The sequence below is a fragment of the Pseudorca crassidens genome, chromosome 9 (genome assembly GCF_039906515.1).
Source record: "Pseudorca crassidens isolate mPseCra1 chromosome 9, mPseCra1.hap1, whole genome shotgun sequence".
NCBI lineage: Eukaryota > Metazoa > Chordata > Mammalia > Artiodactyla > Delphinidae > Pseudorca > Pseudorca crassidens.
In genome coordinates, this window is record NC_090304.1 from 10,778,215 (window position 1) to 10,799,886 (window position 21,672).

The 21,672-nt window shown below is 37.3% G+C and overlaps 1 protein-coding gene across 1 annotated transcript in view; it reads right to left on the reverse strand.

Moving 5' to 3' along the window:
- Positions 1-20,837, reverse strand: part of MS4A13 (membrane spanning 4-domains A13) — a 30,066-nt gene extending 9,229 nt beyond the window's left edge. Inside the window, exons 1-5 of the mRNA XM_067751652.1 lie at positions 20,781-20,837; positions 18,727-18,867; positions 15,143-15,199; positions 14,065-14,184; positions 5,282-5,377 (exon numbers count right to left, since the gene is read on the reverse strand). Coding sequence (XP_067607753.1) covers positions 5,282-5,377; positions 14,065-14,184; positions 15,143-15,199; positions 18,727-18,867; positions 20,781-20,837 — 471 coding nt within the window. The remainder of the gene's footprint in view (positions 1-5,281; positions 5,378-14,064; positions 14,185-15,142; positions 15,200-18,726; positions 18,868-20,780) is intronic.
- Between the last annotated feature and the right edge of the window lie 835 nt (positions 20,838-21,672).

Below are 21,672 nucleotides of genomic sequence, written 5' to 3' on the forward strand. Positions count from 1 at the left end.
TCCTACTTTGCTCAGGTAGCTAGCTCAGGTAGAAGAACTCAGACTGAAATGTACTCTTTACGTGTAGAGGCATAAATTATTTAAAATTCTCCTGAGAATTATACAATATCATGCTCCAAGCCTGTGTAGCTTGTACTCTAGAGACAGTCGCAAATCTTTTTTTTATGGTCTCTTACAAAAGCTCCATTAGGAAGAGGTGACAGCTCTTCAGAGTACCAGGAAAATAAATTCTTCCTTGTAATAATACCATATTTAATTAGGGAAAAGCTTTCCAATTGGAGCCTACAAAAATATGTGTGAAGAATTTTCTGAAATACTGAACAGAAAAATTCAACTTGTTTTGTATTTTCTCTTGCACAAAATCTGTGGACTTCGTAGCAGCCTTGTTACACAGATATATCATCAGGGCTCACATCAGGTAAGAGCACCGGGAAAATTCTCACATTCCTAAGGTTTTTTTTTTTTTTTTTTTTTTTTTTTTTTGCGGTACACGGGCCTCTCACTGTTGTGGACTCTCCCGTTTCCGAGCACAGGCTCCGGACACGCGGGCCCAGTGGCCATGGCTCATGGGCCCAGCCGCTTCGCGGCATGTGGGATCTTCACGGACCGGGGCACGAACTTGAGTCCCCTGCATCGGCAGGCGGACTCTCAACCACTGCGCCACCAGGGAAGCCCCCTCCCAGACTTTTTTTTTCCTCCCAGACTTTTATAATAAAATATTTATGGTCTTCTGCAACATGAACAGATGCCGGCACCCCAAAAGTCACCTTGTCGTGACATTCCCAATTATTACCCATTCCTTCCCTTGAAAGTAATGCCGTTTTGACTTTTAGGTAATCAATCCTGTCTTTTCTTTCTAATTTTACCAACAGCTTCCATCCCTCCTTAAACATTATAGTTTAGCTTTAGTTTTGCCTGATTTCAAACTTCCTATGAATGGAATAAAAAAGTATGCATTCTTTTGAATTTGCCTTTCAATATTCAACATTATATATATGAGATTGATCTATGCTGTTAAGTGTAGTTATTGCTCATTTTAATTTCTATGTAGAATTGTTTTCTCAATATATTCACCTCTCACCGAATGCATTTCCACTTTGGGACCATTATGAATAATACTGATATATATGTTTATTTTTTTCCCTGGAAGTATATCTTGCTACATGTGTACACACATTTCTGTTGGGTATATAACAAGGACTGAAATTACTGATCGGGTATGCACAGCTTAACCTTCAGTAAATAATGCCCCAAAGATTTTCAAAGTTGTTGCAGTAATTTACATGCCAATTAGGAGTGTGTGAGAAATTTCTTTTATCCATAGTCATTACCATCACTTAGAACTGTACTTTGAAAGTTAGTCATTCTGTTAGGTACTTAACATCTCATTGTAGTTTTATTTTAATGTTATTTTTGAAATGGCTGGATTTACGTCTGATGCTTTGCTATTTTCTGTATGTCTCATGTCTTTTATGTTCTTCCTTGTTTTTTTTTTAAATTAAATACTTTCTGTGTATTATCTTAACTTTGTTAATTTTATTTTGCTATAATTTTGGGAATTTTCTTAGTCACTGGTCAGGGATTACAATATGCATTTTAACTTATCACAATCTGCTTCAGAGGAATGCTAATTTAATTCCAGTAAAATACAGAAACTTTGTTCACATGTAGCTGTATTCCTTCCCCTTCCTCTGTGCCTTTGTAATCTTTGTGTATGTCTTTATTTCACCTTCATTTTTGAAGGATAGTTTTAAAGGATATAGAACTCATGCTTGACTGTTTTTTTCCTCCAGTACTTGAACATAACATCCTCCTACCTTTAGGCCTCCATTCTTTCTGATGAGTCAGCTGTTATTGTGGTGACACTGCACATGAAGTCATTTTTCTCCTGCTGCTTTCGAGATTTTCTTTTATCCATTTGGCTCTGAGGCATCTAGGAGTGAGTCGTTTTGTGTTTATTCCAACTGGAGCTCACTGAGCTTCTTAGATGGATAGAATAGAATTTTTCTTCAAATTTGGGAAATTTTGGGCCATTACTTCTTCAAGTTTTTTTCTTGTCCCCCCCACCTTCTGGTATTCTCATTATGCATATGTTGGTGCACTAGATGGTGTCCCCCAAATCTCAGAGGCTCTGCCCATTTTTGTTTTCTGTTCTTCAGACTGGATGATCTATATTGGTCTATCATGTTTGCTGATTTTGCTTTCTGTCAGCTCAGATTTGCTCTTGAGCTCCTCTAGTGGGTTTTTCGTTTCAGTAACTGCATTTTTAAATTCCAGAATTTCCATTTGGTGCTTTTAAATAATTTCACTCTCTTTTATTGATATTCTTATTTATTAAAAGATTAACAGCTTCATTGAGGCATAATTGATATACAAAGAACTGCCTATATTTCATGTGTACTATCTGATATATACAAACAGTGATACCATTGCCACAATCAAGGTAATAGACATTGACTCTCTTATTTGATGAGTCATTGCGTCATCCATTAATTCTTTAAACATGTTTTCCTTTAATTCTTTGAAGTCTTTCGTTGTGAAGTCCAACATTTGTTCTCCTGTCACCTCAAAAAAACTGTATCTATTGATGACTTTTTTTTTCAAGTGTACGGGACACTATTGCCTGTCCTTTGCATGTCAAATGTTGTTGTTGAAAAATGAATATTTTAGATAACATATTTTAGTGACTGGATTCTGATTGCCTCAGCTTCCCTCTGGAGTGGTTGTTATTGCTTTCCTTTGTGACCTGCCTGTACTAATTCTAGTGGAGTCTGTGTCCCCTGCAGTGTGTTGGCCTCTGATATGTCTGCTTACTTTTTTCTAGTTTTTAATTATTGTTTTTATTTTTAACCCTGGTCTCCTAGGGTTCTCCCCTGGGTCAGAATAAGTGGTCAGCCAATGACTGCTTAGAGGTCATGCTTAAACACCTTGTTACGGGCTGAACTGTGTTTCCTCTCAAGTTCATGTTAAAGTCCTAACCTCCAGTGCCTCAGAATGTGACTGTATTTGGAGACAGGGTCTTTAAAGCAGTAATGAAGTCATAATGAAGTCATCAGGGTGGGCCACAATCCAATATGATTGATGTCCTTATAAGAAGAGGGAATTAGGACACAGACACACACAGAGGGAAGACCATGTGATGACACAGAGAGAAGAAAGTCATCCAAGAGGCAAGGAAAGAGGCCTCTGAAGAAACCAACACTTGCCAACACCTTGATCTTAGAATTATTCCAGCTTCCAGAATTGTGAGAAAATAAGTTTCTGTTGTTTAAACCATCCAGTCTGTGGTAGTTTGTTATGGCAGCCCCAGCAAAGTAATATACATCTTAAGCTAGTCAGACTACCACACTTTGTCAATGAATCAGTAGAGCTTAAGGAAGGTATTCAAAGTTTAGACCAGTTGTAAGTCTGTCACAGCTTTTATTTTGTGTTTGCGAGGCCTCTTATTCAGCCAGGAGTGAGAGCTTCCTGGGGCCCTCTCCAGTCTCCTTAGTGCATGCCCACTCTCACCCAAATTTGTAATATTCCAGGCCACAAGGGATAAATAGGGTACTATCAAGGCCCACTTTGGCTACCTTTTTCTCAGAATCTCCCTGTTAAGTTTCTGGCTGGTTGCCAATTTCTTGCCTCAACAAATATCGCAATCTTAGTTAGGCTAGGTGTTATATTGGCTTTTCCAGATTGTCTGCAAAGGAGATCATTATTGTTTTAATACCCCTGGTCATAAAACTTTCTTTGCTCTGCTCCAAATAAAATAAGCCCTCTCCAGCAGTGGTCCTCACAGTCTGACTCACCCAGGTAAACTTCTGCAAAAAGGAACCTGGGGCTGAGGGGGCAAGCTGGAAGGAACTAGAGCCGCTCCAAGCTAAAATGTCACAGACATCCACTGTTCTTACCCAAGGTTCAGTAACTTTTCCTAAACAAACACTTCTCAATTTGTTATATTCTTTGGTAAATTTCCAGAATCTTTAAAAGGTCGTTTATTGACAATTTTGTCCAGTTTTTTTTTTTTTTTTTTTTTTTTTTTGAGGTACACGGGCCTCTCACCGTTGTGGCCTCTCCCGTTGTGGATGCGCAGGCTCAGCGGCCATGGCTCACGGGCCCAGCTGCTGCGCGGCACGTGGGATCTTCCCAGACCGGGGCACGAACCCGTGTCCCCTGCATCGGCAGGCGGACTCTCAACCACTGCGCCACCAGGGAAGCCCTATCCAGTTTTATAATTTCTTTTTAGGGAAATCTGCCGTGTCCTCACCCAGCCATTCTGGAAGCCCCACCATTCCCTTTTCTTAGAAAATCCTTTTTCATGTAGTCTCATTGTTACTTATGCACTTCAGTTAGTCTCTGCTCAGAGGGTCTTCCCTTACCATCCTATGTAAAATAATCTTTGTCTTACCTCCTTACTGTGTTTTGTTTTACTCTACAACACTTTTCCGCTTCCTGAAATTATTATATATTTGTTTGTTTATTGTCTTTCTCTCCCATTGGAGTGCAGGCTGCTTGATGGCTGGGATGTTGTTTTGTTAATCACTGCAACCTGAGTGCCTATTACACTGTCTAGTAAATAACAGGCCCTCCATAAGTATTTGTGAAAGAATGAATGAGTGTTAGATATCTCGTTTTTTTAAGGTTGAGAGGAAACGTCTCATCAACTCTTGTGGGATTGTGAATTAATACAGCATTTTGGGATGTTATTAAACTTGCAATTACACTTCTAGGAAGCAACCACCTACAGACATACTAGCCTTGTATGCAAAGATATATGTAGTGGGATGTTCACTGCATGATTGTTTATAACTTAAACTGGAAAGAAGTTAAATATGCAGCAGCAATAAAGGAAATGTTAAAATAAATACTAAGGAAAACTATGATGTTATTAAAAGGCATTGTTTACATATGCTTACAATGGAAAGATGTTTATGATAGCTGAGGAAAAAAGCATGTAACAAAGTAAGCTGATCACACAATTAGTAAGAAAGAAAAGTGTGTGTATGTGTGTGCATGCCTTTTTGTACAGATTTTGATATGTGAGCATGATGGGGACTATATTAAGAGGAGAATAACATTTTACTCTACAATTTTTTTACATTTTAATATTCAGTTTCACATGTTACTTTTGTAATTTTATAAACAAAAAAGAAAAAATTTAAAAAGTAAATATTATCACAAATTCTATTTTTATTAGTTCCAAACATATTGCATCAGAACACTTCATCTCCTCCTAGAGTGTGCTTACTAGAAATCTACATCTCTAGATTTGCCAGAGGGTTACATCAAAACTTACCAAACCAACACAGCCGAAGATCGTGTATGTGAAAGCAATACACAATTCCAGGGGGTAGAGGCCCAGTAAAACACATGAAATTTCTCTCCCAAGTTTCTGAAACCAGAAAATAGGGAGACATCTTGCATTATCATCTTTTGTAAAAATTAGAACAATTTTTTTATTGAAGTATAATTTACAATGTTGTCTTAGTTTCACGTATACAGCACAGTGCTTCAGTTATATATGCATATATGTGTGTGTGTGTGTGTATATATATATATATATAAAAATATATATATATATATTCTTTTTCAGATTCTTTTCCCTTATAGGTTACTACAGAATATTAAGTGCAGTTACCCATGCTACACAGTAGGTCCTTGTTGGTTATCTACTTTATATTTAGTAGTGTGTATACATCAATCCCAAACTCCTAATTTATCCTTCACCCCCTCCCTTTCCCCTTTGGTACCATAAGTTTGTTTTCTCTGTCTGTGAGTTTATTTCTGTTTTGTAAATAAGTTCATTTGTATCTATTGAGATGATCGTATAGTTTTTACTCTTTAATTTGTTAATATAATGTATCACACTGATTGATTTGTGGATATTGAAAAATCCTTGCATCCCTGGGATAAATCCCACTTGATCATGGTGTATGATCCTTTTAATGTATTGTTGGATTCAGTTTGCTAGTATTTTGTTCAGGAGTTTTGTGTCTATGTTCATCAGTAATATTGGCCTGTAATTTTCTTTTTTTGTGTGGTATCTTTATCTGGTTTTGGTATCAGGGTGATCATGGCCTCAAAGAGTGAGTTTGGAAGTGTTCCTTCCTCGGCAATTTTTTGGAATAGTTCCAGAGGATTAGGTGTTAACTCTTCTCCAAATGTTTCGTAGAATTCACCTGTGAAGCCATACGGTCTTGGACTTTTGCTTATCGTAAGTTTTAAAATCACAGTTTAATTTCAGTATTTGTAATTGGTCTGTTCATATTTTCTATTTCTTCTTGGTTCAATCTTTGGAGATTGTACCTTTCTAAGAATTTGCCCATTTCTTCTTGGTTGTCCATTTTATTGGCATTTAGTTGCCTGTAGTAGTCTCTTATGGGCCTTTGTATGTCTGTGGTGTCAGTTTTAACTTCTCCAATTTTCTAATTTTATTGATCTGGGGCCTCTCCTCTTTTTTCTTGTGTCTGGCTAAAGGTTTATCAATTTTGTTTATCTTTTCAAAGAATCAGCTTTTCATTTCATTGATCTTTTCTATTGTTTTCTTAGTCTCTATTTCATTTATTTCTGCTCTAATGTTTATGATTTCTTTCCTTCTACTAACTTTGGGTTTTGTTTGTTCTTCTTTCTCTAGTTGCTTTAGGCATAAGGTTAGTTGTTTGAGATTTTTGTTTCCTGAGGTAAGTTTGTTTCACTATAAACTTTCCTTTTAGGACTGCTTTTGCTGCGTCCTATAGGTTTTTTGGATCGTCATGTTTTTGTTTTCATTTGTCTCTAGGATTTTTTTTTATTTCCTCGCATTTCTTCAGTGATCTGTTGGTTTAGTAGCATATTGTTTAGCCTCCATGTTTGTGTTTTTTGCAGTTTTTTTCTTGTAGTTTATTTCTAATCTCATAGCCTTGTGATTAGAGAAGATGGTTGATATGATTTCAATTTTCTTAAGTTCACCGAGGCCTGCTTTGTGGCCCAGCATGTGATCTCTCCTGGAGAATGTTCCACGTGCACTCGAAACGAATGTGTATTCTACTACTTTTGGATGGAATGATCTATAAATATCAGTTAAGTCTGTCTGGCCTAATGTGTCATTTAATGTTCATGTGTCTGGCCTGTCTCCTTATTGGTTTTCTGTCTGGGTGATCTGTCCATTGATGTAAGTGGGGTGTTAAAGTCCCCCACTATTATTGTGCTACTGTCAATTTTTCCTTTTATGTCTGTTAACATTTGCCTTATACATACTGAGGTGCTCCTATGTTGGGTGCATGTATTATATATTTACAATTGTTGTATCTTCTTCTTGGATTGATCCCTGGATCATTACGTAGTGTCCTTCTTTGTTCCTTGTAACTGTCTTTAGTATAAGTCTATTTTGTCTGATATAAGTATTGCTACTCCAGCTTTCTTTTGAGTTCCATTTGCATGGAATCCCTTTTTTCCATACCCTCACTTTCAGTCTGTATGTGTTTCTAGATCTGAAGTGGGTCTCTTGTAGACAACATATATACAGGTCTTGTTTTTGTATCCATTCAGCCAGTCTATTTCTTTTGGTTGGACCATTTAATCTGCTTACATTTAAGGTACTTATTGATATGTTTGTTCTTATTGCCATTTTGTTAATTGTTTTGGATTTGTTTTTGTAGGTCTTTTTTTGTTTTGTTTCCTCTTTTGTTCTCTTCTTTAGCATTATGTTTGGATTCCTTTTTCTTTTTTGTGTGTATATGTATTATACATTTTTGGTATAGCAGTCTATGTATATATCCACGATTGTTTTAAATTGCTCACCTCTTAATTTCCAGTGCATTTAAAATATCCTCTATTTGTACTTTCTTTCTCTCACATTTACTAGTTTTGATATCATATTTGTGTGTGGATGATTTCCTACTTTTACTGTATGTTTGCCTTTACCAGTGAGCTTTCCCATTTTGTAATTTTCTTGTTTCTAGTTGTGGCCTTTTCTTTTCTGCCTAGACAAATTCCTTTAGCCTTTGTTGTAAAACACATTTGGTGGTGTTGAATTCTTTTAGCTTCTGCTTGTGTGTAAAGCTTTTGATTTATCCATCAGATGTGAACAAGAGCCTTGCTGGGTAGGGTATTCCTGGTTGTAGGTTTTTCCCTTTCATCACTTTAAATACATCATGCCACTCCCTCCTGTCCTGCTGAGTTTCTCCTGAAAAATCAGCTGATAGCTTTACAGGAATTCCCTTGTATGTTATTTGCTGCTTTCCCCCTGTTGCTTTTAATATTTTCTCTTATCTTTACTTTTTGTCAATTGATTACTATGTGTCTTGGCATGTTCCTCCTTGGGACTCTCTGCGCTTCCTGGACTTGGGTGACTGCTTCCCTTCCCACTTTAGGGAAGTTTTCAGCTATTATCTCTTCAAATATTTTCTCAGGCCCTTTCTCTTTCTCTTTTCCTTCTGGGACCCCTATAATGCAAATGTTGGTGCATTTGATGTTGTCCCAGAGGTCTCTTAAACTGTCATTTCTTTTCATTCTTTTTTCTTTTTTCCTTTCTATGGCAGTGATTTCCACCAACCACTCTGTCTCCCAGCTCACTGAACCGTTCTTTTGCCTTATTTATTCTGCTTTTGATTCCTTCTAGTATGTTTTTCATTTCAGTTATTATATTCTTCAACTCTGTTTGGTTGTTCCTTATATTTTCTTTGTTAAAAACTTCTTGTAACTTTTCCCTCTGTACATACTTTCCCTGAGTTTTTGGATCATACTTACAATCATTATTCCGAACTACTTCTTGTGTGACTGCTTATCTCCACTTCACTTAGTTGTTCTTCTGGGGTTTTATCTTGTTTCTTCCTCTGGAGCGCACTCCTTTGCTGTCTCATTTTGTTTAAATTTCTATTTGTATTTTTATGTACATGGTAGGTTAGTTACATTTATCGACCTTGGAGAAGTGGCCCTCTGTAGGGCATGTCCTATGTATCCCAGCAGTACACTCCCCTCTCATCATCCAAGGGCCAGGGGCCAGCTGGTCCCAGTGTAGTTTCTGATCTGTGTTGTGGAGTCATTTCTGCAGGCTGCAGAATCATAGTTTTCTTGCTTCTGGTGTCTGCCACCTAGTGTGTTAATAAGCTGGTTTAGAGGCTTGTACAGGCTTCCTGGCAGGAGGGGCCAGTGCCTGCCCACTGTGGGGTGGAGCTGGCTCTTGGCCCTCTGGTGGGCAGGACTGTGTCAAGGGGCATGTCTAGACGTGGCTGTAGGCTCAGGATGTCTTTAGGCAGCCTGTCTGCAGGTGGGTGGGGCTGTGGCCCCCGCCTAGTTAGTTGTTTGGCCTGAGGCATGCCAACACTGGAGCCTACAGGCTGTTCAGTGGGGCCAAGCCTTGGCACTAATGACCAAAGCAAGATGTTGCCTAGAGGAGCGCTCATGCAGATGAATACTCCCTGATATGTCTGCCACCCGCTTTTATGACCCCAGAGTGAGCCACAGACACTCCCTGCTTACCGAAGAGACCCTCTACGACCAGCAGGTAGGTCTGGCCCAAGCTCCTATGAAGTCACTGCCTTTAACCTGGGTCCTGGTGCATGCAAGGCCTTGTGTGTGCCCTCCAAGAGTGGAGTCTCTGTTTTCCTTAGTCCTGTGGAGTTCTTGCAATCAGGCCCCACTGGCCTTGAAAGCCAAATGCTCTGGGGGCTTCTCCTCCTGATGCCAGACCCCGAGGCTGGGGAGCCTGATGTGGGGCTTAGAGCTCTCACTGCTGTGGGAGAACTTCTGTGATATATTTATTCTCCAGTTTGTGGGCCACCCACCTGGGTGGTATGGGATTTGCCTATATTACGAGTGTGCCCCTCCTGCTGTCTCGTTGTGGTTTCTTCTTTATGTCTTTTGATGCAGAATATCTTTTTTGGTAGGTTCCACTCTTTTTTATCGATGGGTGTTCAGCAGTTAGTTGTGGTTTTGGTGTGCTTGTGAGAAGAGGTGAGCTCACGTTTTCTATTCTGCCATCCTGTCTCCTCCAAGTTTTAAGATACCTAAAAGATCTTGGAAACTGTCTTTAAGATGTGTAGTTATGGTAGAGGTCTGTAGTGAGGTCCAGTCTTGAGCCAAGTCACAGCACCAAGAGAGGTGCCCAGTCCTTATGCGGTTCTCTCAGCTAAGAACCCAGGCAAACCTGAAGAAGCAGAGAGGAAGCACATGGAGATCGGCCCTCTGCCCAGATTGTGGAAAAGCCCAGAGGGCACACTGCCCTCACTTGCATTGTTATCTTTAGTAAGTGCAGATATGGTCATGGAAGGAGCTCCTAATGTGAGAGTCAAGGAAAAGGGAAACAGAAGAATAAATAAGCCTCTTTCACCGTTTGACTTCCGCAGGCATTCCTACGCCTGTGTCTTCTGCTTCGCTTTCCTAGCTTTCATTCCCCCAGTTCATTATCTACAGCTTTTATTCTTGATCTTCATCACTCAGCCGTCTTGTCTCAATTCTTGCAACGCTTCATCCTCATTCTCTTCGCTAGAGTCTCTGGCACAGCTCACTATCCAAACTCTTCAGTCAACAGGATTTGGCTATTCTGTCTCCAATGATAAGAGGGCTACCAGGAGATTTTATCAAGCGATTCTTATCATTAAAACAGCCATTATTAATTACAAACTTACTTAAATTTACGTGTGTAAAAAGCTCACACAGAAACTGCTATAGTATCAGATGGAAGAATGAATAAATTCAAAAAGAGAAACATTTCACTCGGAAGTATAAGGCGATTGTGATTTCTGGGATAAATAAAGCAGATCCCTTTTGTTGCTGTTGGAAAGGTACTTTCAACTACATATGAGGATGATGATTTGGTACTAAGCCTGAAAATAAATGTAGCTTCTGTGCTGGCTGTGGAAAGACAAGAATGATATTCTGACCTAGAAAGAATAACATCATAATTCTCTCTCCTTCAATTCCTTCATCTTCCCCCCTTTTTCTGTTGGGTTTATTTAATGTCTTTTATATGCAAGAAATTATTAGGTGGTAGAGATTAGATGGTAAGAATGAAATGACAAAAAATTCCTGATTTCTCAGTTTATATTCAATAGAAAATATAGAAAGATAATATAAGGTAACATATGATAAGGTTAAAGATGTCCAAATGGATAAGAACTTGATCAACAATTATACGGGACAGGACACTCACCTTAAGCCATTCATATCTAGGAAGGCTTTGTAAAGAGGTAGGACCTTTGAAATAAAGACTAAGAAAAATGAAGGAGGAAAGCAATATTCTAGGCAGCTTTAGTTTACTTGTTTCTTTGTAACCTATTTTGTTTCAGAAAGAATTTAATAACATAAATTAAGAGTGTGGGGCTTCCCTGGTGGCGCAGTGGTTGAGAGTCTGCCTGCCGATGCAGGGGACGCAGGTTCGTGCCCCGGTCTGGGAGGATCCCACATGCCGCGGAGCGGCTGGGCCCATGAGCCATGGCTGCTGAACCTGTGCTCCGCAACAGGAGAGGCCACAATAGTGAGAGGCCCGCGTACCGCAAAAAAACCCAAAAAAACCAAAAAAACGGTAAAAAGAGTGTGACAAAATACTTAAGAAATGGAGACATTAAAAAAACCAATAATAAGGCTAAATTATATATCACAGGACCTACAGTTTGATAATGTGAGCAAAAAACTGAATGCAAGAATGAACATAACATTTTTTGAGAAAATGATAAAGCAAGTTTAATTCAGGTAAAGTGTTCATTCATGATGATATTAACAGGAAGATAAAGAAAAGACTGTAGGGAGTTTGAAATGGCAAAGTAAAGAATTCTCATTTAATTTTACTGACAGAAACATAATCATAGCATTTTAGGTGGGAAGTACTTGTGACCTCTTAGTTGGCAAGACTGTAAAAAGTAATTTTGCCCACACTCCGTAATTTATGTGTGTTAGTGTTATTCTCAGACAAACTCTTCCCCTGAAAGTGGCAAGCTGTGTGCCAGAGAAGTTCAAATAGGAAAAGAACAGAAAGAGTGACTGAGTTCTCAACACATAACTTTAGCCTCTGAATCCAGCTTAAGTCAGTAAGTGTCCTTTTTTGGGAAGTCAATTTGGGCTGTATTTCTTGTCACAACCAAAAGATCCCTAATTAATAAAAATTTAAGTAAATGATAAACAGTATTTGGCAATTGGGAAGACAGTGAAAAGATAAGGCTGAGGATTACATCAACGTTTTGAGCCTAGGACACTGAAATAAGGGAGTCTTGCAGTACAGTACTTTTGAGGAGGTAAACATTTTCCACTGTATATACTTTGAGATTGAGATGATGATGACAGAAGCATATCCAAGTAGAAAAGTCATGAGAACATTAGAACAACAGGCTTGGAGTTTGGGAGAGACAGAGCAGTTAACGAATAGATATGTGATAGCATCTTCTCCGTTACACATAAAGAAACTTAAGAACAGGGAAGTTAAGAAACTTGTCCAAGGGGTCACACAGTTAGTGAATATGAAAGGTAGTATCTGAACAAAGGCAGTCTAGCTCTGGATTTATTGTATGAGAAGTATTTTTCAGAGGCATGAACTTCTGGGGATAGCTGAACTTTCCTGAGAACACTGATAACTTGATGAGTTTGTGGATTTCGCCAAGCCACTTGTTTATGTTAGAAAGCTGGCATATGAAAAATCTTGTAAAATATTGGTTGCCTTAGAAAATGTAGGTATATAATTCTATAAGGCCTCTAGGAAAAGACAGTATATAAATTCATTTTGTGTAACTGATCACAGCAAACGAAGCTGAAACTTGTGTTTGGGAGATTGTGAAATTGATCATTAGTACTGAGTTCATGTCAGACAAATACAGTGTACAATGGTTTGTAATACTGTTTGCAAAGGTAAGTCTTGGCAATTGTGCCATATTATCTTAAACTAAGATGATAAGCTTATGAGTAAGAGTGGTAAGCTAAAATAACTTGAAACAATTCTAAACTTACTAATTCCACCCCTCCCTATCTCTGCCCCTGAAATAAGAATTGAAGACACGTAGATTGGATTTCCAGGGCAAATGAAACATTTTCTTACAATTTACAGGGAAAATCTGATGCATGCTTATTTAAATCAATACATCATTCATGACAGACAATCTGTTTGGAGGTATTGCTGCATCTTCTCTCATCATCTTATTGTCTTCTAGGCTTTTGTTCTCCATGTTTGGATTCCTTCATCTAATGGTCCCCTTTATAATATACTGCAGGTATGGAGAGAGGGTCTATAGCGGAGGAGAAGGAAGTTTATCCCTCATCTAGAATGAGCCTTCTACTCAGAATTATTTTGAGTTAAAATTTCAAATTGTCATTTGTTTTATTCTGTTGTTCAGTAACAAAGAGGAGCTCCACTCCAATCCCTTCTCAATTTAAATGGAAGATTTTTATAATTATTGCTGAAGTCTTTTGCAGCACTAATATTCTGTTATTCGGAATTTAAAGTCAACACAACTGAAATAAATCTACTGTAATATCAGTAAAGATATTCACATTTACTGGAGAACGTTACTATCTTAAAAAGAAATATAGTTATTTTTCTGGTACAAAGTATGTGATTGGATGTTTAATTAAATGGAAGCAAGGCAGATTCATACACATTTGGCATTTGAGGACTTAAAGCAAAATTCATGTGAGAACAAAAATAGGCTATACATGAAAATATCTATGTTAAACCAGAAATGAGTAGCTGTATACAATTCCAACTACTATACGCACCAACAGCAGAATTCTTTTGTTGATTTTGGGGAATGGTTTTAACGTCTAGGATTATACTTTTCTTTCATTAAGAGAATCATCCTAATGTGTGTATACATATATGTATACACACACATGTATGTATATATATATCCTACTATATATATAACTTATCACTGAAGTCTTCAAATTTTTTACTTTATTTTAATTGGGCATGTCAAGATTTCAAACATCCTATTAATATTTACAAAAAAATATGTTAGAGTTATTTTTGAATTAAAACTTTCAATCAAGAGCTTACTACTAAATCAAAGAATTTCATGGGGGCCAAAAAAAGCCTTATTTTACCTTCTCAGGCTTCAAAATCTCTGAAAAGAATAATTTTGAAATTAAGATGTTCCTATAGAATTGGTCACTTACCGCTTGTCTGTAATTCCTATACGACACAGACTCAAAAGAAGACAACTCCATTACTGTTAGAACCACTGCAATAACTGCAACAATTATGCCTAAGATGTTCATGATCATAGTACATGTAAGCTGAAAAGAAGATATAGGGTTGTTACACTCAGAATAAACAACTTGGTTAAACAGTTTGTATTGCTGAAAAAAAAATCTAGTTAAAACTTTGATCTAGTTTCTGAAGCTTTAGAAGTGTTGGTATATTTGCCATCAGAGTAAAACCTTTTTCTGTTTTATAAGAAACCCAGTTAATTTGGAGGAAACATTGAAATATCACCACACCAATAAGCGTCACTCTTCCATTTGGGCTCAAAAGTCTTATATTTTACAATCTTCTGAGTCAGTTGGAAGAAACGCTTATAATATATGATTTGAACAAAAGGAGTTCCACTGTAAAAAGAAAAAAAAGATGAAAAATGACTGCTTGTAGGAACAGGCCAAAAAGGATTCAATGAATTTTAATCCTGGGTTTTCATTCTCTAGGGAAATCCATCAATAGCTTTGGATATTAGTTTTTTATCTGTACAATTATGAGAGCAGACTAATTAATTTCTAAGGTATCTTTTCGCTCTAAGATTCTAAGGTTTTTTTCCTTCCCAATATCTTTCCACCTGTACTACAGATGGATCTTTATTCTGAACAGATTTTCTATTTTGCTGCAAGGTTCAACTGTGTTCCCAAATTGGAGTTAGGAAAATGAAGTTTTACAGCAGAATCATGTCTATATATAAAGGCATTAGGTCCTATTAAATTTTTTTCTAACAGTAAAATTCACGCAATGTTAAAAGAAAGTAGAACACCAAACCAAAAAAAACCTCCACACTTAAACTTAGAAACCTTTATATAATATGATTGTAACTAATACAGCATGTTTGTCTACATTCAATTATATGCTCCTAGATTTTCAATTAATTCCTTCATTTATTTTACAGGTAGGGTAGATTCCTTCACTGTTTAATGCCCACTGTCTTTTCACTAAAACCTACTTAGCTTTGTGACAAGTGATTTCTAGGGTACCGTAAACATTTTAACTTACCAGGCGTGGAGATGGATGCCTTGCTACTCTTATTATGGAGACTCCTGAAATGATAAACTGGATATAAAAACATATATTTATAAATACTCACTGACAATGCTCATCAACTTAAAAAATATTTTTAATAACTCGCTCTTCTAAGTCAATTATTTTTAGAATATTAAGAGTAAAAAAATATAAAGAAGTTTCAGTGGAAGAGGTGATGACAAGTTTATATCATATAGTAATGAAGATAACAGTATGGTCACTCATAACAGAAACACATAGGGGACAGTGGGCATAATTCAGACAGTGGGTCGTGGAATATGCCAAAGACGACTTGAGCAGTCCTGAATCAGGGACCAAGTTTGCTTATATCTGCGCATGCTTTCTGAACTCATTCGATTCTTACTTCTAATGCTGTACTTCCTATTGAGATGCTGTCACTGATTATAATTACTGTGTATGAAACCAGATGTAAAAAAGTAGTCCATGAATCTATTCCAGATGGCATTTGTACAAAATACATCTCTTAACTGAGACTGTAGCCACTATTAGCCTAACAGCTGCTATTCATGTTTTTGCGTTCGTTTTGTTAAAAAGAGGTTCCATTATTTCATACCAGGCTACTTTGTCTATTTCCCAGAAGTGTAAAGCTATGTCATATGGTTTGAATGTGGGCTTCACAATCCCTGTGAAATGTTCCTTTTGTCTTATCTGTTTCAGTGGTTTTGACAAAGATCTAAGTCAAAGGCTAATTTGTGGAAAAACAGCATTCATACTCTACACCACATACGGGAAGACCACACTTGACGCTTACGAATTACTCAAGGATAACAAGTCTACACACTCAGCACTTCATTCTGGAGCAAAATTGAGATTTCTAAGAAGGTACACAGTGAAGGTAAGAACTAGCTCAGAATACAAAGTGAAAATACCTTGTGAATTTTAAACTATGCTAACTAGATTACCAAACCACGTGCTTTACAAAATGCCTTTCAAAGTTTGTGACCTAAATGAGAAGGTTTGCATTGGATTATATTTAATTGAAATTTTAGACAACTTAATCTAGAAGCTAACCATGCTATTTTTATAACATGAATGATTAAAAACATTGAAGGACAGGAATCATTTATCTGGATTTTATCTGCAAATTGACTATTTTTCTCCTATTAGTTTACAAGGCAATGCTTTGACACCTATAAGCCAATGTACAAAGGCAGTGGCTCTCCTAGAGGCCACTGCTTCCTTTATAGCCCTCTCAAAGGGTGGCCATCTTATCTCCTACTGCCCTTCCATCACCGGTTCTAAGCACGGGTAAGTGGTCTCCTCGTCCCTTACTGTTACTTCCAACCATTCTTTCTCCTCCAGCTTTGAATCAGATGATGTCACCAGATTCTATCACCCACTATCCCTTCTGGTTAAAGTTCTATCACCCAGTATCCCTTCTGGTTGAAGTCATCTACTGACCCCTTGGTCACTCTTCTATTTCTAGGTGATTTTAATTCTTTTCTAACCTTTTCTCTCACACCTCTTAATCCTTGGTAATTTCAGAGTATTACTTATACGATCTTTCTTATAACCTGGGCTTGTAATTCTTTGAATTTCTCTCCTCTAGTCCTTTGACTCTATCTTATCTCAGCCACTCACTCCCATGTTCATTCTCTTGTACTTATTTCAGTCAATAGGTGCAACACCTTCCACATCTCAATTTTAATGATCTCACGCTGTCCACCACCTCCCATCTTTCTAGCTCACAACCTGCAGTATTGCAACTCTAACAATCCTTTGACCCCCTCTGGAGCTATAATCTGAGCCCCTTACTTCTGTTATATTCTTTCCTTCACCAGCTTCAATCCCATGGTCAGCTATTAAAAACGCTCATTTTTATACACTCTCAACTCCTTTGCACCTTTCTTGTTTGGTCACAGTTGTATGGTTAAACCAAAATCTTGATTAAATGCAGTTGTCCTTCTTACTACATGCCTGTGTCCATCAGCTGAACATGGCCTGAGAAAGATGTACATAACCATCTTGACCCATCTCACTAGACAATCATGTTCTGAAAGCTTAAGTGAGTCCTTAATGCTGCATGAAAGTCTTACTACTTTTCCACAATCCATATACTCTCTCTTGCTTTTCCTAGGTGACTACTTTCTATTCTCTTCTCTCTCCTCAAACAACCAATCCATTCTCCATTCACACTCTCAGATCATGATCTTGCTTCCTAAATTACTGAGATATTTGAGGTCATCAGAAGAAAAGTTCCACAAGCTCCCAACACCCGACTACCTACCTATAAAATTCGTCCTTTCTCTCTGGTCCCCTACCTTCCCTCCTGTTAACCTGCCTGGCCACTATTTACATTAGAGGTGGATAATTTTTTGTTGGGGGCTGTCTTGTGCATTAGAGGATGTTTAGCTGCGTCCTTGGCCTCTGCTTACTGGATGTACACCCACAGCTGTGAAAACCAAAAATGTCATCACCAAATGTCCTCTGAGGGGAAAAATCACCTCTAGTTGAGAACCACTGCTAGAGATCAACTGTCCATACTCCTAGCTATTTGTGTATTAAAATGCTTCATTTCTTGCCTACCCAAGTCCATGATTCTAATAATCCCTTCCTCCCCCCATTTATCTCATATATCATCAATTTTATCTCTTCTGGTTCAGTCCCTTCAGCAAAAGACATGAAACAACCTACTGAAACAAACAAGCAAACCCTGCCCTGACCCAAGTTTCCCTCAACTACTACCTCATTCCTCTATACCACATTACACCAAAGCCCTTAAAAGAGTTGTCTGTATTTGCTGACTAATTCCTCTCCTCTCATTATTTTTTATTTTTATTTCATTTTTTAAGTTTTTGGCCTCCCCCACGGCATGTGGGATCTTAGTTCCCTGAACAGGGATCGAACCCACGCCTCATGCATTGGAAGGCAGAGTCTTAACCACTGGACCGCTGGGTCTCTCTCATTATTTTTTAAACCAATTCCAATCAGGCTTTTGCCCCACCTTCCGATGATACTATTTGTCATGCTTAGTACTGGCCTCCATATTGCTAAACCCAATGGTCGATTCTCAGCCCTTGTCTTATTTGACAACATAACACGATTTAATATAGTTGATCTTTCTCTATTTCTTTGTTCACTTGGCTTTCAGGATGTCATACTCTGCAGACTTTCCTACTACCTTATGGCTGTAAGAAACCACAGAAGAGTGCAGGTGATGACAAATTTAGAAAATTTGTGAGTATAGACTCATTGTGTGAGGAACCTAAGGTAAAGACCCTAAATACGAAAATTAACCATGCTAATGGAGATTATGCTTAAGATTCTGTCTTTCACACATCTAAGGACAATCCAACCTATGGTTGTCATTGTGTATTCACTCCTATATCTACATCTCTTGTAATAGCACTGGTAAATTAAAGGTGCTTAAAAAATACTTGTTGAAAAAAGAAATCCGATTTTGAATAAATTACCAACATGGGATTTAGTTGCTTAGCTCTCCTGAAAATTTTGTTTAGAAACTGTTCCTTATGTTCCACTAGTGGCACGAATATTATTTACTGAATGATTAAATAATATAAATATATTCTACTTACAATAATTCCCCATACAGAACATCCTGTTTTGTAAGTTATAGGTTCATATGTCCCAAAGACTCCTTTAATTTGTCCTATATACAAAATCAATAGGAGATACCACATGAAAACACTAAAGATGGCAATCATAATCTGGATAGCCTATGAGAAGAGAATGCTATTAGTATCGAAACCATGTAAGTTATAACATAATTCCAAAAAGTGCTGACTATGAGAAACATTCAACTTTTTTTTTTACAAAAGATGAAAGTAAAATAGAAATGCACTTAACTATGACATTTCTGGATGGGTTAGTCCAAAAAGAGGGCCCTTACCAGGAAGTACTGAGGTTTACCAAATAGGAATCAGTCATACTTGGAGAATCAGACTGTTCAATAGTAATTCTGGTGAATCCTCCCATAGAAAAGTTGACAATCTGACTCTACTACTGGCTATCCTCCCCACCTAACAAGTAACGACGTGACAGGAGAATACTGAGGTTACTTCTTTTCCTTCAAGGCACATTTGGTATGGACCTTTTTTCACAAGCATGCTGAGGTGAGGTAGAGTCAACACAGAGATACAAAGAATACCCAAAGTAGACTTACTCGCACAAGGTCTTCCTATTGGTAGGGGAGAATTATTACTCAACTTTAATTTGTAAAAGGACAATTATCGTCCCAGTAAATATGTACCAGTAAATTTCTGAATTTATATGTAAACTGATATTTCAACTATGAATCACATTTTTAATTACTCTTTAAAAATTTCAGAGGATACATTATTTTCACTTTCATAAACTTTAATAGGTAGCTATTTAATGTTTTAACTTTAATGGTTCCAGTCCTTTGTAAAGCAAGTAATCTATGAAACACATAAATGCAATTGGCTCATATTAAAGGTATGTTTTAGAGAAATTTTTTTTCATAGAAAACCCACTTTTTGGGAGTAACAAACTTATGCATTTAGATTCAGATTTTAAGGTTTCCTCTGAATCAAATTTGGAAGAATGAAATTATTTTCAAAGTTTCTTTGGATCTGATTGGTAGAAAATCCTTTACTAGATCTCAAAATCCTTGAGAGCCTGGACTTTAGTTGTTCCACTGTTGTCAGCAGCCTCTAACATGGTGCCCAGCATAGAGCAGGCACCCAGTAAATACCTCTTGAACAAGCACGTCAGTACCAAGAACGTTAATTCCACATGAGTTTCTGTTAACTATAAAAGGAGTGAGTGGGCTTGAGAAATAGTGTCTACTTTTAGATGGACTGCAGCTTTTCTATATAAAACTAAGAAATACCTAAGTAGCCAAATCTTGTAAAGGGCTCTTACAAGAAAGCAAGGCTGCTAGTATCTGGAGAAGGACAAGATGACTTTCCTCATTTAAAAAGTATTCTTAACCTAGAGCCAATGAATGGGTTCTAGGAGGTCATATGCTTCCCTTTCCACACACATAAATGAGTACAAAGGATTATGATATGTATATGAGTCTGGGGAAGAGATGCAGAGCTTTCTTCCTATGCCCAAGGAAGTCTGTGACTTGAAAGACGTTAAGAATCTCTGCTGAACAAGTCAGGTAGGAGACTTAGATAACTGGTCTATACAGTAGCCAAATTCAAAGAAGTTCACATCCAGTGGGAAAAATTTTTTTCCCCCTCAGAAGTGACCTTTGAAATTCCTTGGTGTTTATTAAGAGAGCTAGATAAACTCTGTCTATACTTTAATAGAAAAGACAAATTAATAATAATAGTCCTACTGCATAGACATCAATATAGTAATTAAAAAGATCAGCGATACATCTCTCTCACAGTTAAAAAAATCTTTTTTTCTTTTATTACTTTTTTGATTTATCCATTGCTCTGTGTATATTGATTTAGTCAGTACACATATCTAAGCACATATCTGTTTATAAAGGGCAATGAGATCACATTTGTAGAAGGCTATCAATATTTTTTTAAAAACCCAAAAACGTTTACCCTTTTGACTTAACCAAATCTGCTGCTCTCCAGATTCAAGAATATTCCTCATTAAATAGAAATAATGCATCATCCTGAATTTAGTTAAAGTGAAGTCTTACCCCTAAAACAAGAGAATCTGCTGTAGAGACTTTTGAACAACACTCACATAGAGCCATACTACCAGCACTGCCTCTAGATGATTATGTCTCTAATCTTTGGCGATATTTTTATTAGCAAACGTCTACAAAAAACAGTACAAAACACATATACACGCTTTGCTCAAAAGAAAGCTATCCTCCCCACCTAACAAGTAATGACGGTTTTGCAACCACCTCCCCAAACTCTGAAGCAATCGCTTTTCCATGGCTTAATTGTTCGAGGCCATTTGTATCCACCTGTTCTGAATAACAGTCTCCATAACTGAAAAGCCTCCCTCTATGACTAAAAAATATTAGTATATTACAGATATTTTCTCTGAGTAGTGAACAGTGTCTCTGGATGATAAAGTATAAAGAACACCTAAGGAATAGTGTTAGAGGATTTTCAGTAAAGCTGCTCACAGTTCATTTGCAGTTCATAATCAATTCAGTGCAACTCATAATGGCATGTTTGCATTTTTAAAACCAAATTCTTGGACTTAAATTCATCATGGGCTTGTGATTTTTTTCGGACACATACTTGCTACCTAGTTCTTCTTTCTATAAGATGAACTTTTTACTCCATGACACAACTTATCAAAGTTGCTTCCACAATCCTAAAGGTTCTTCCTGTTTTTTTTTTTTCTCCTGCTATTCCTGCATTTTCCCCTGATGTTTAAATCACCTTCTTACTTACGCGAACATTAAAAACTTAGCTCATAATTGTATCCCCTTCTGGGATTTTATCCACTTTTGGATCTGAAATTACACTGTTTAACATCTTCTAACACGGCATACTTAGGTCAATAACATGAGTTACACCATTTAGCCATCCAGGTGATCATCTAGCGGATGATCTCAAAACTTGAGCCTT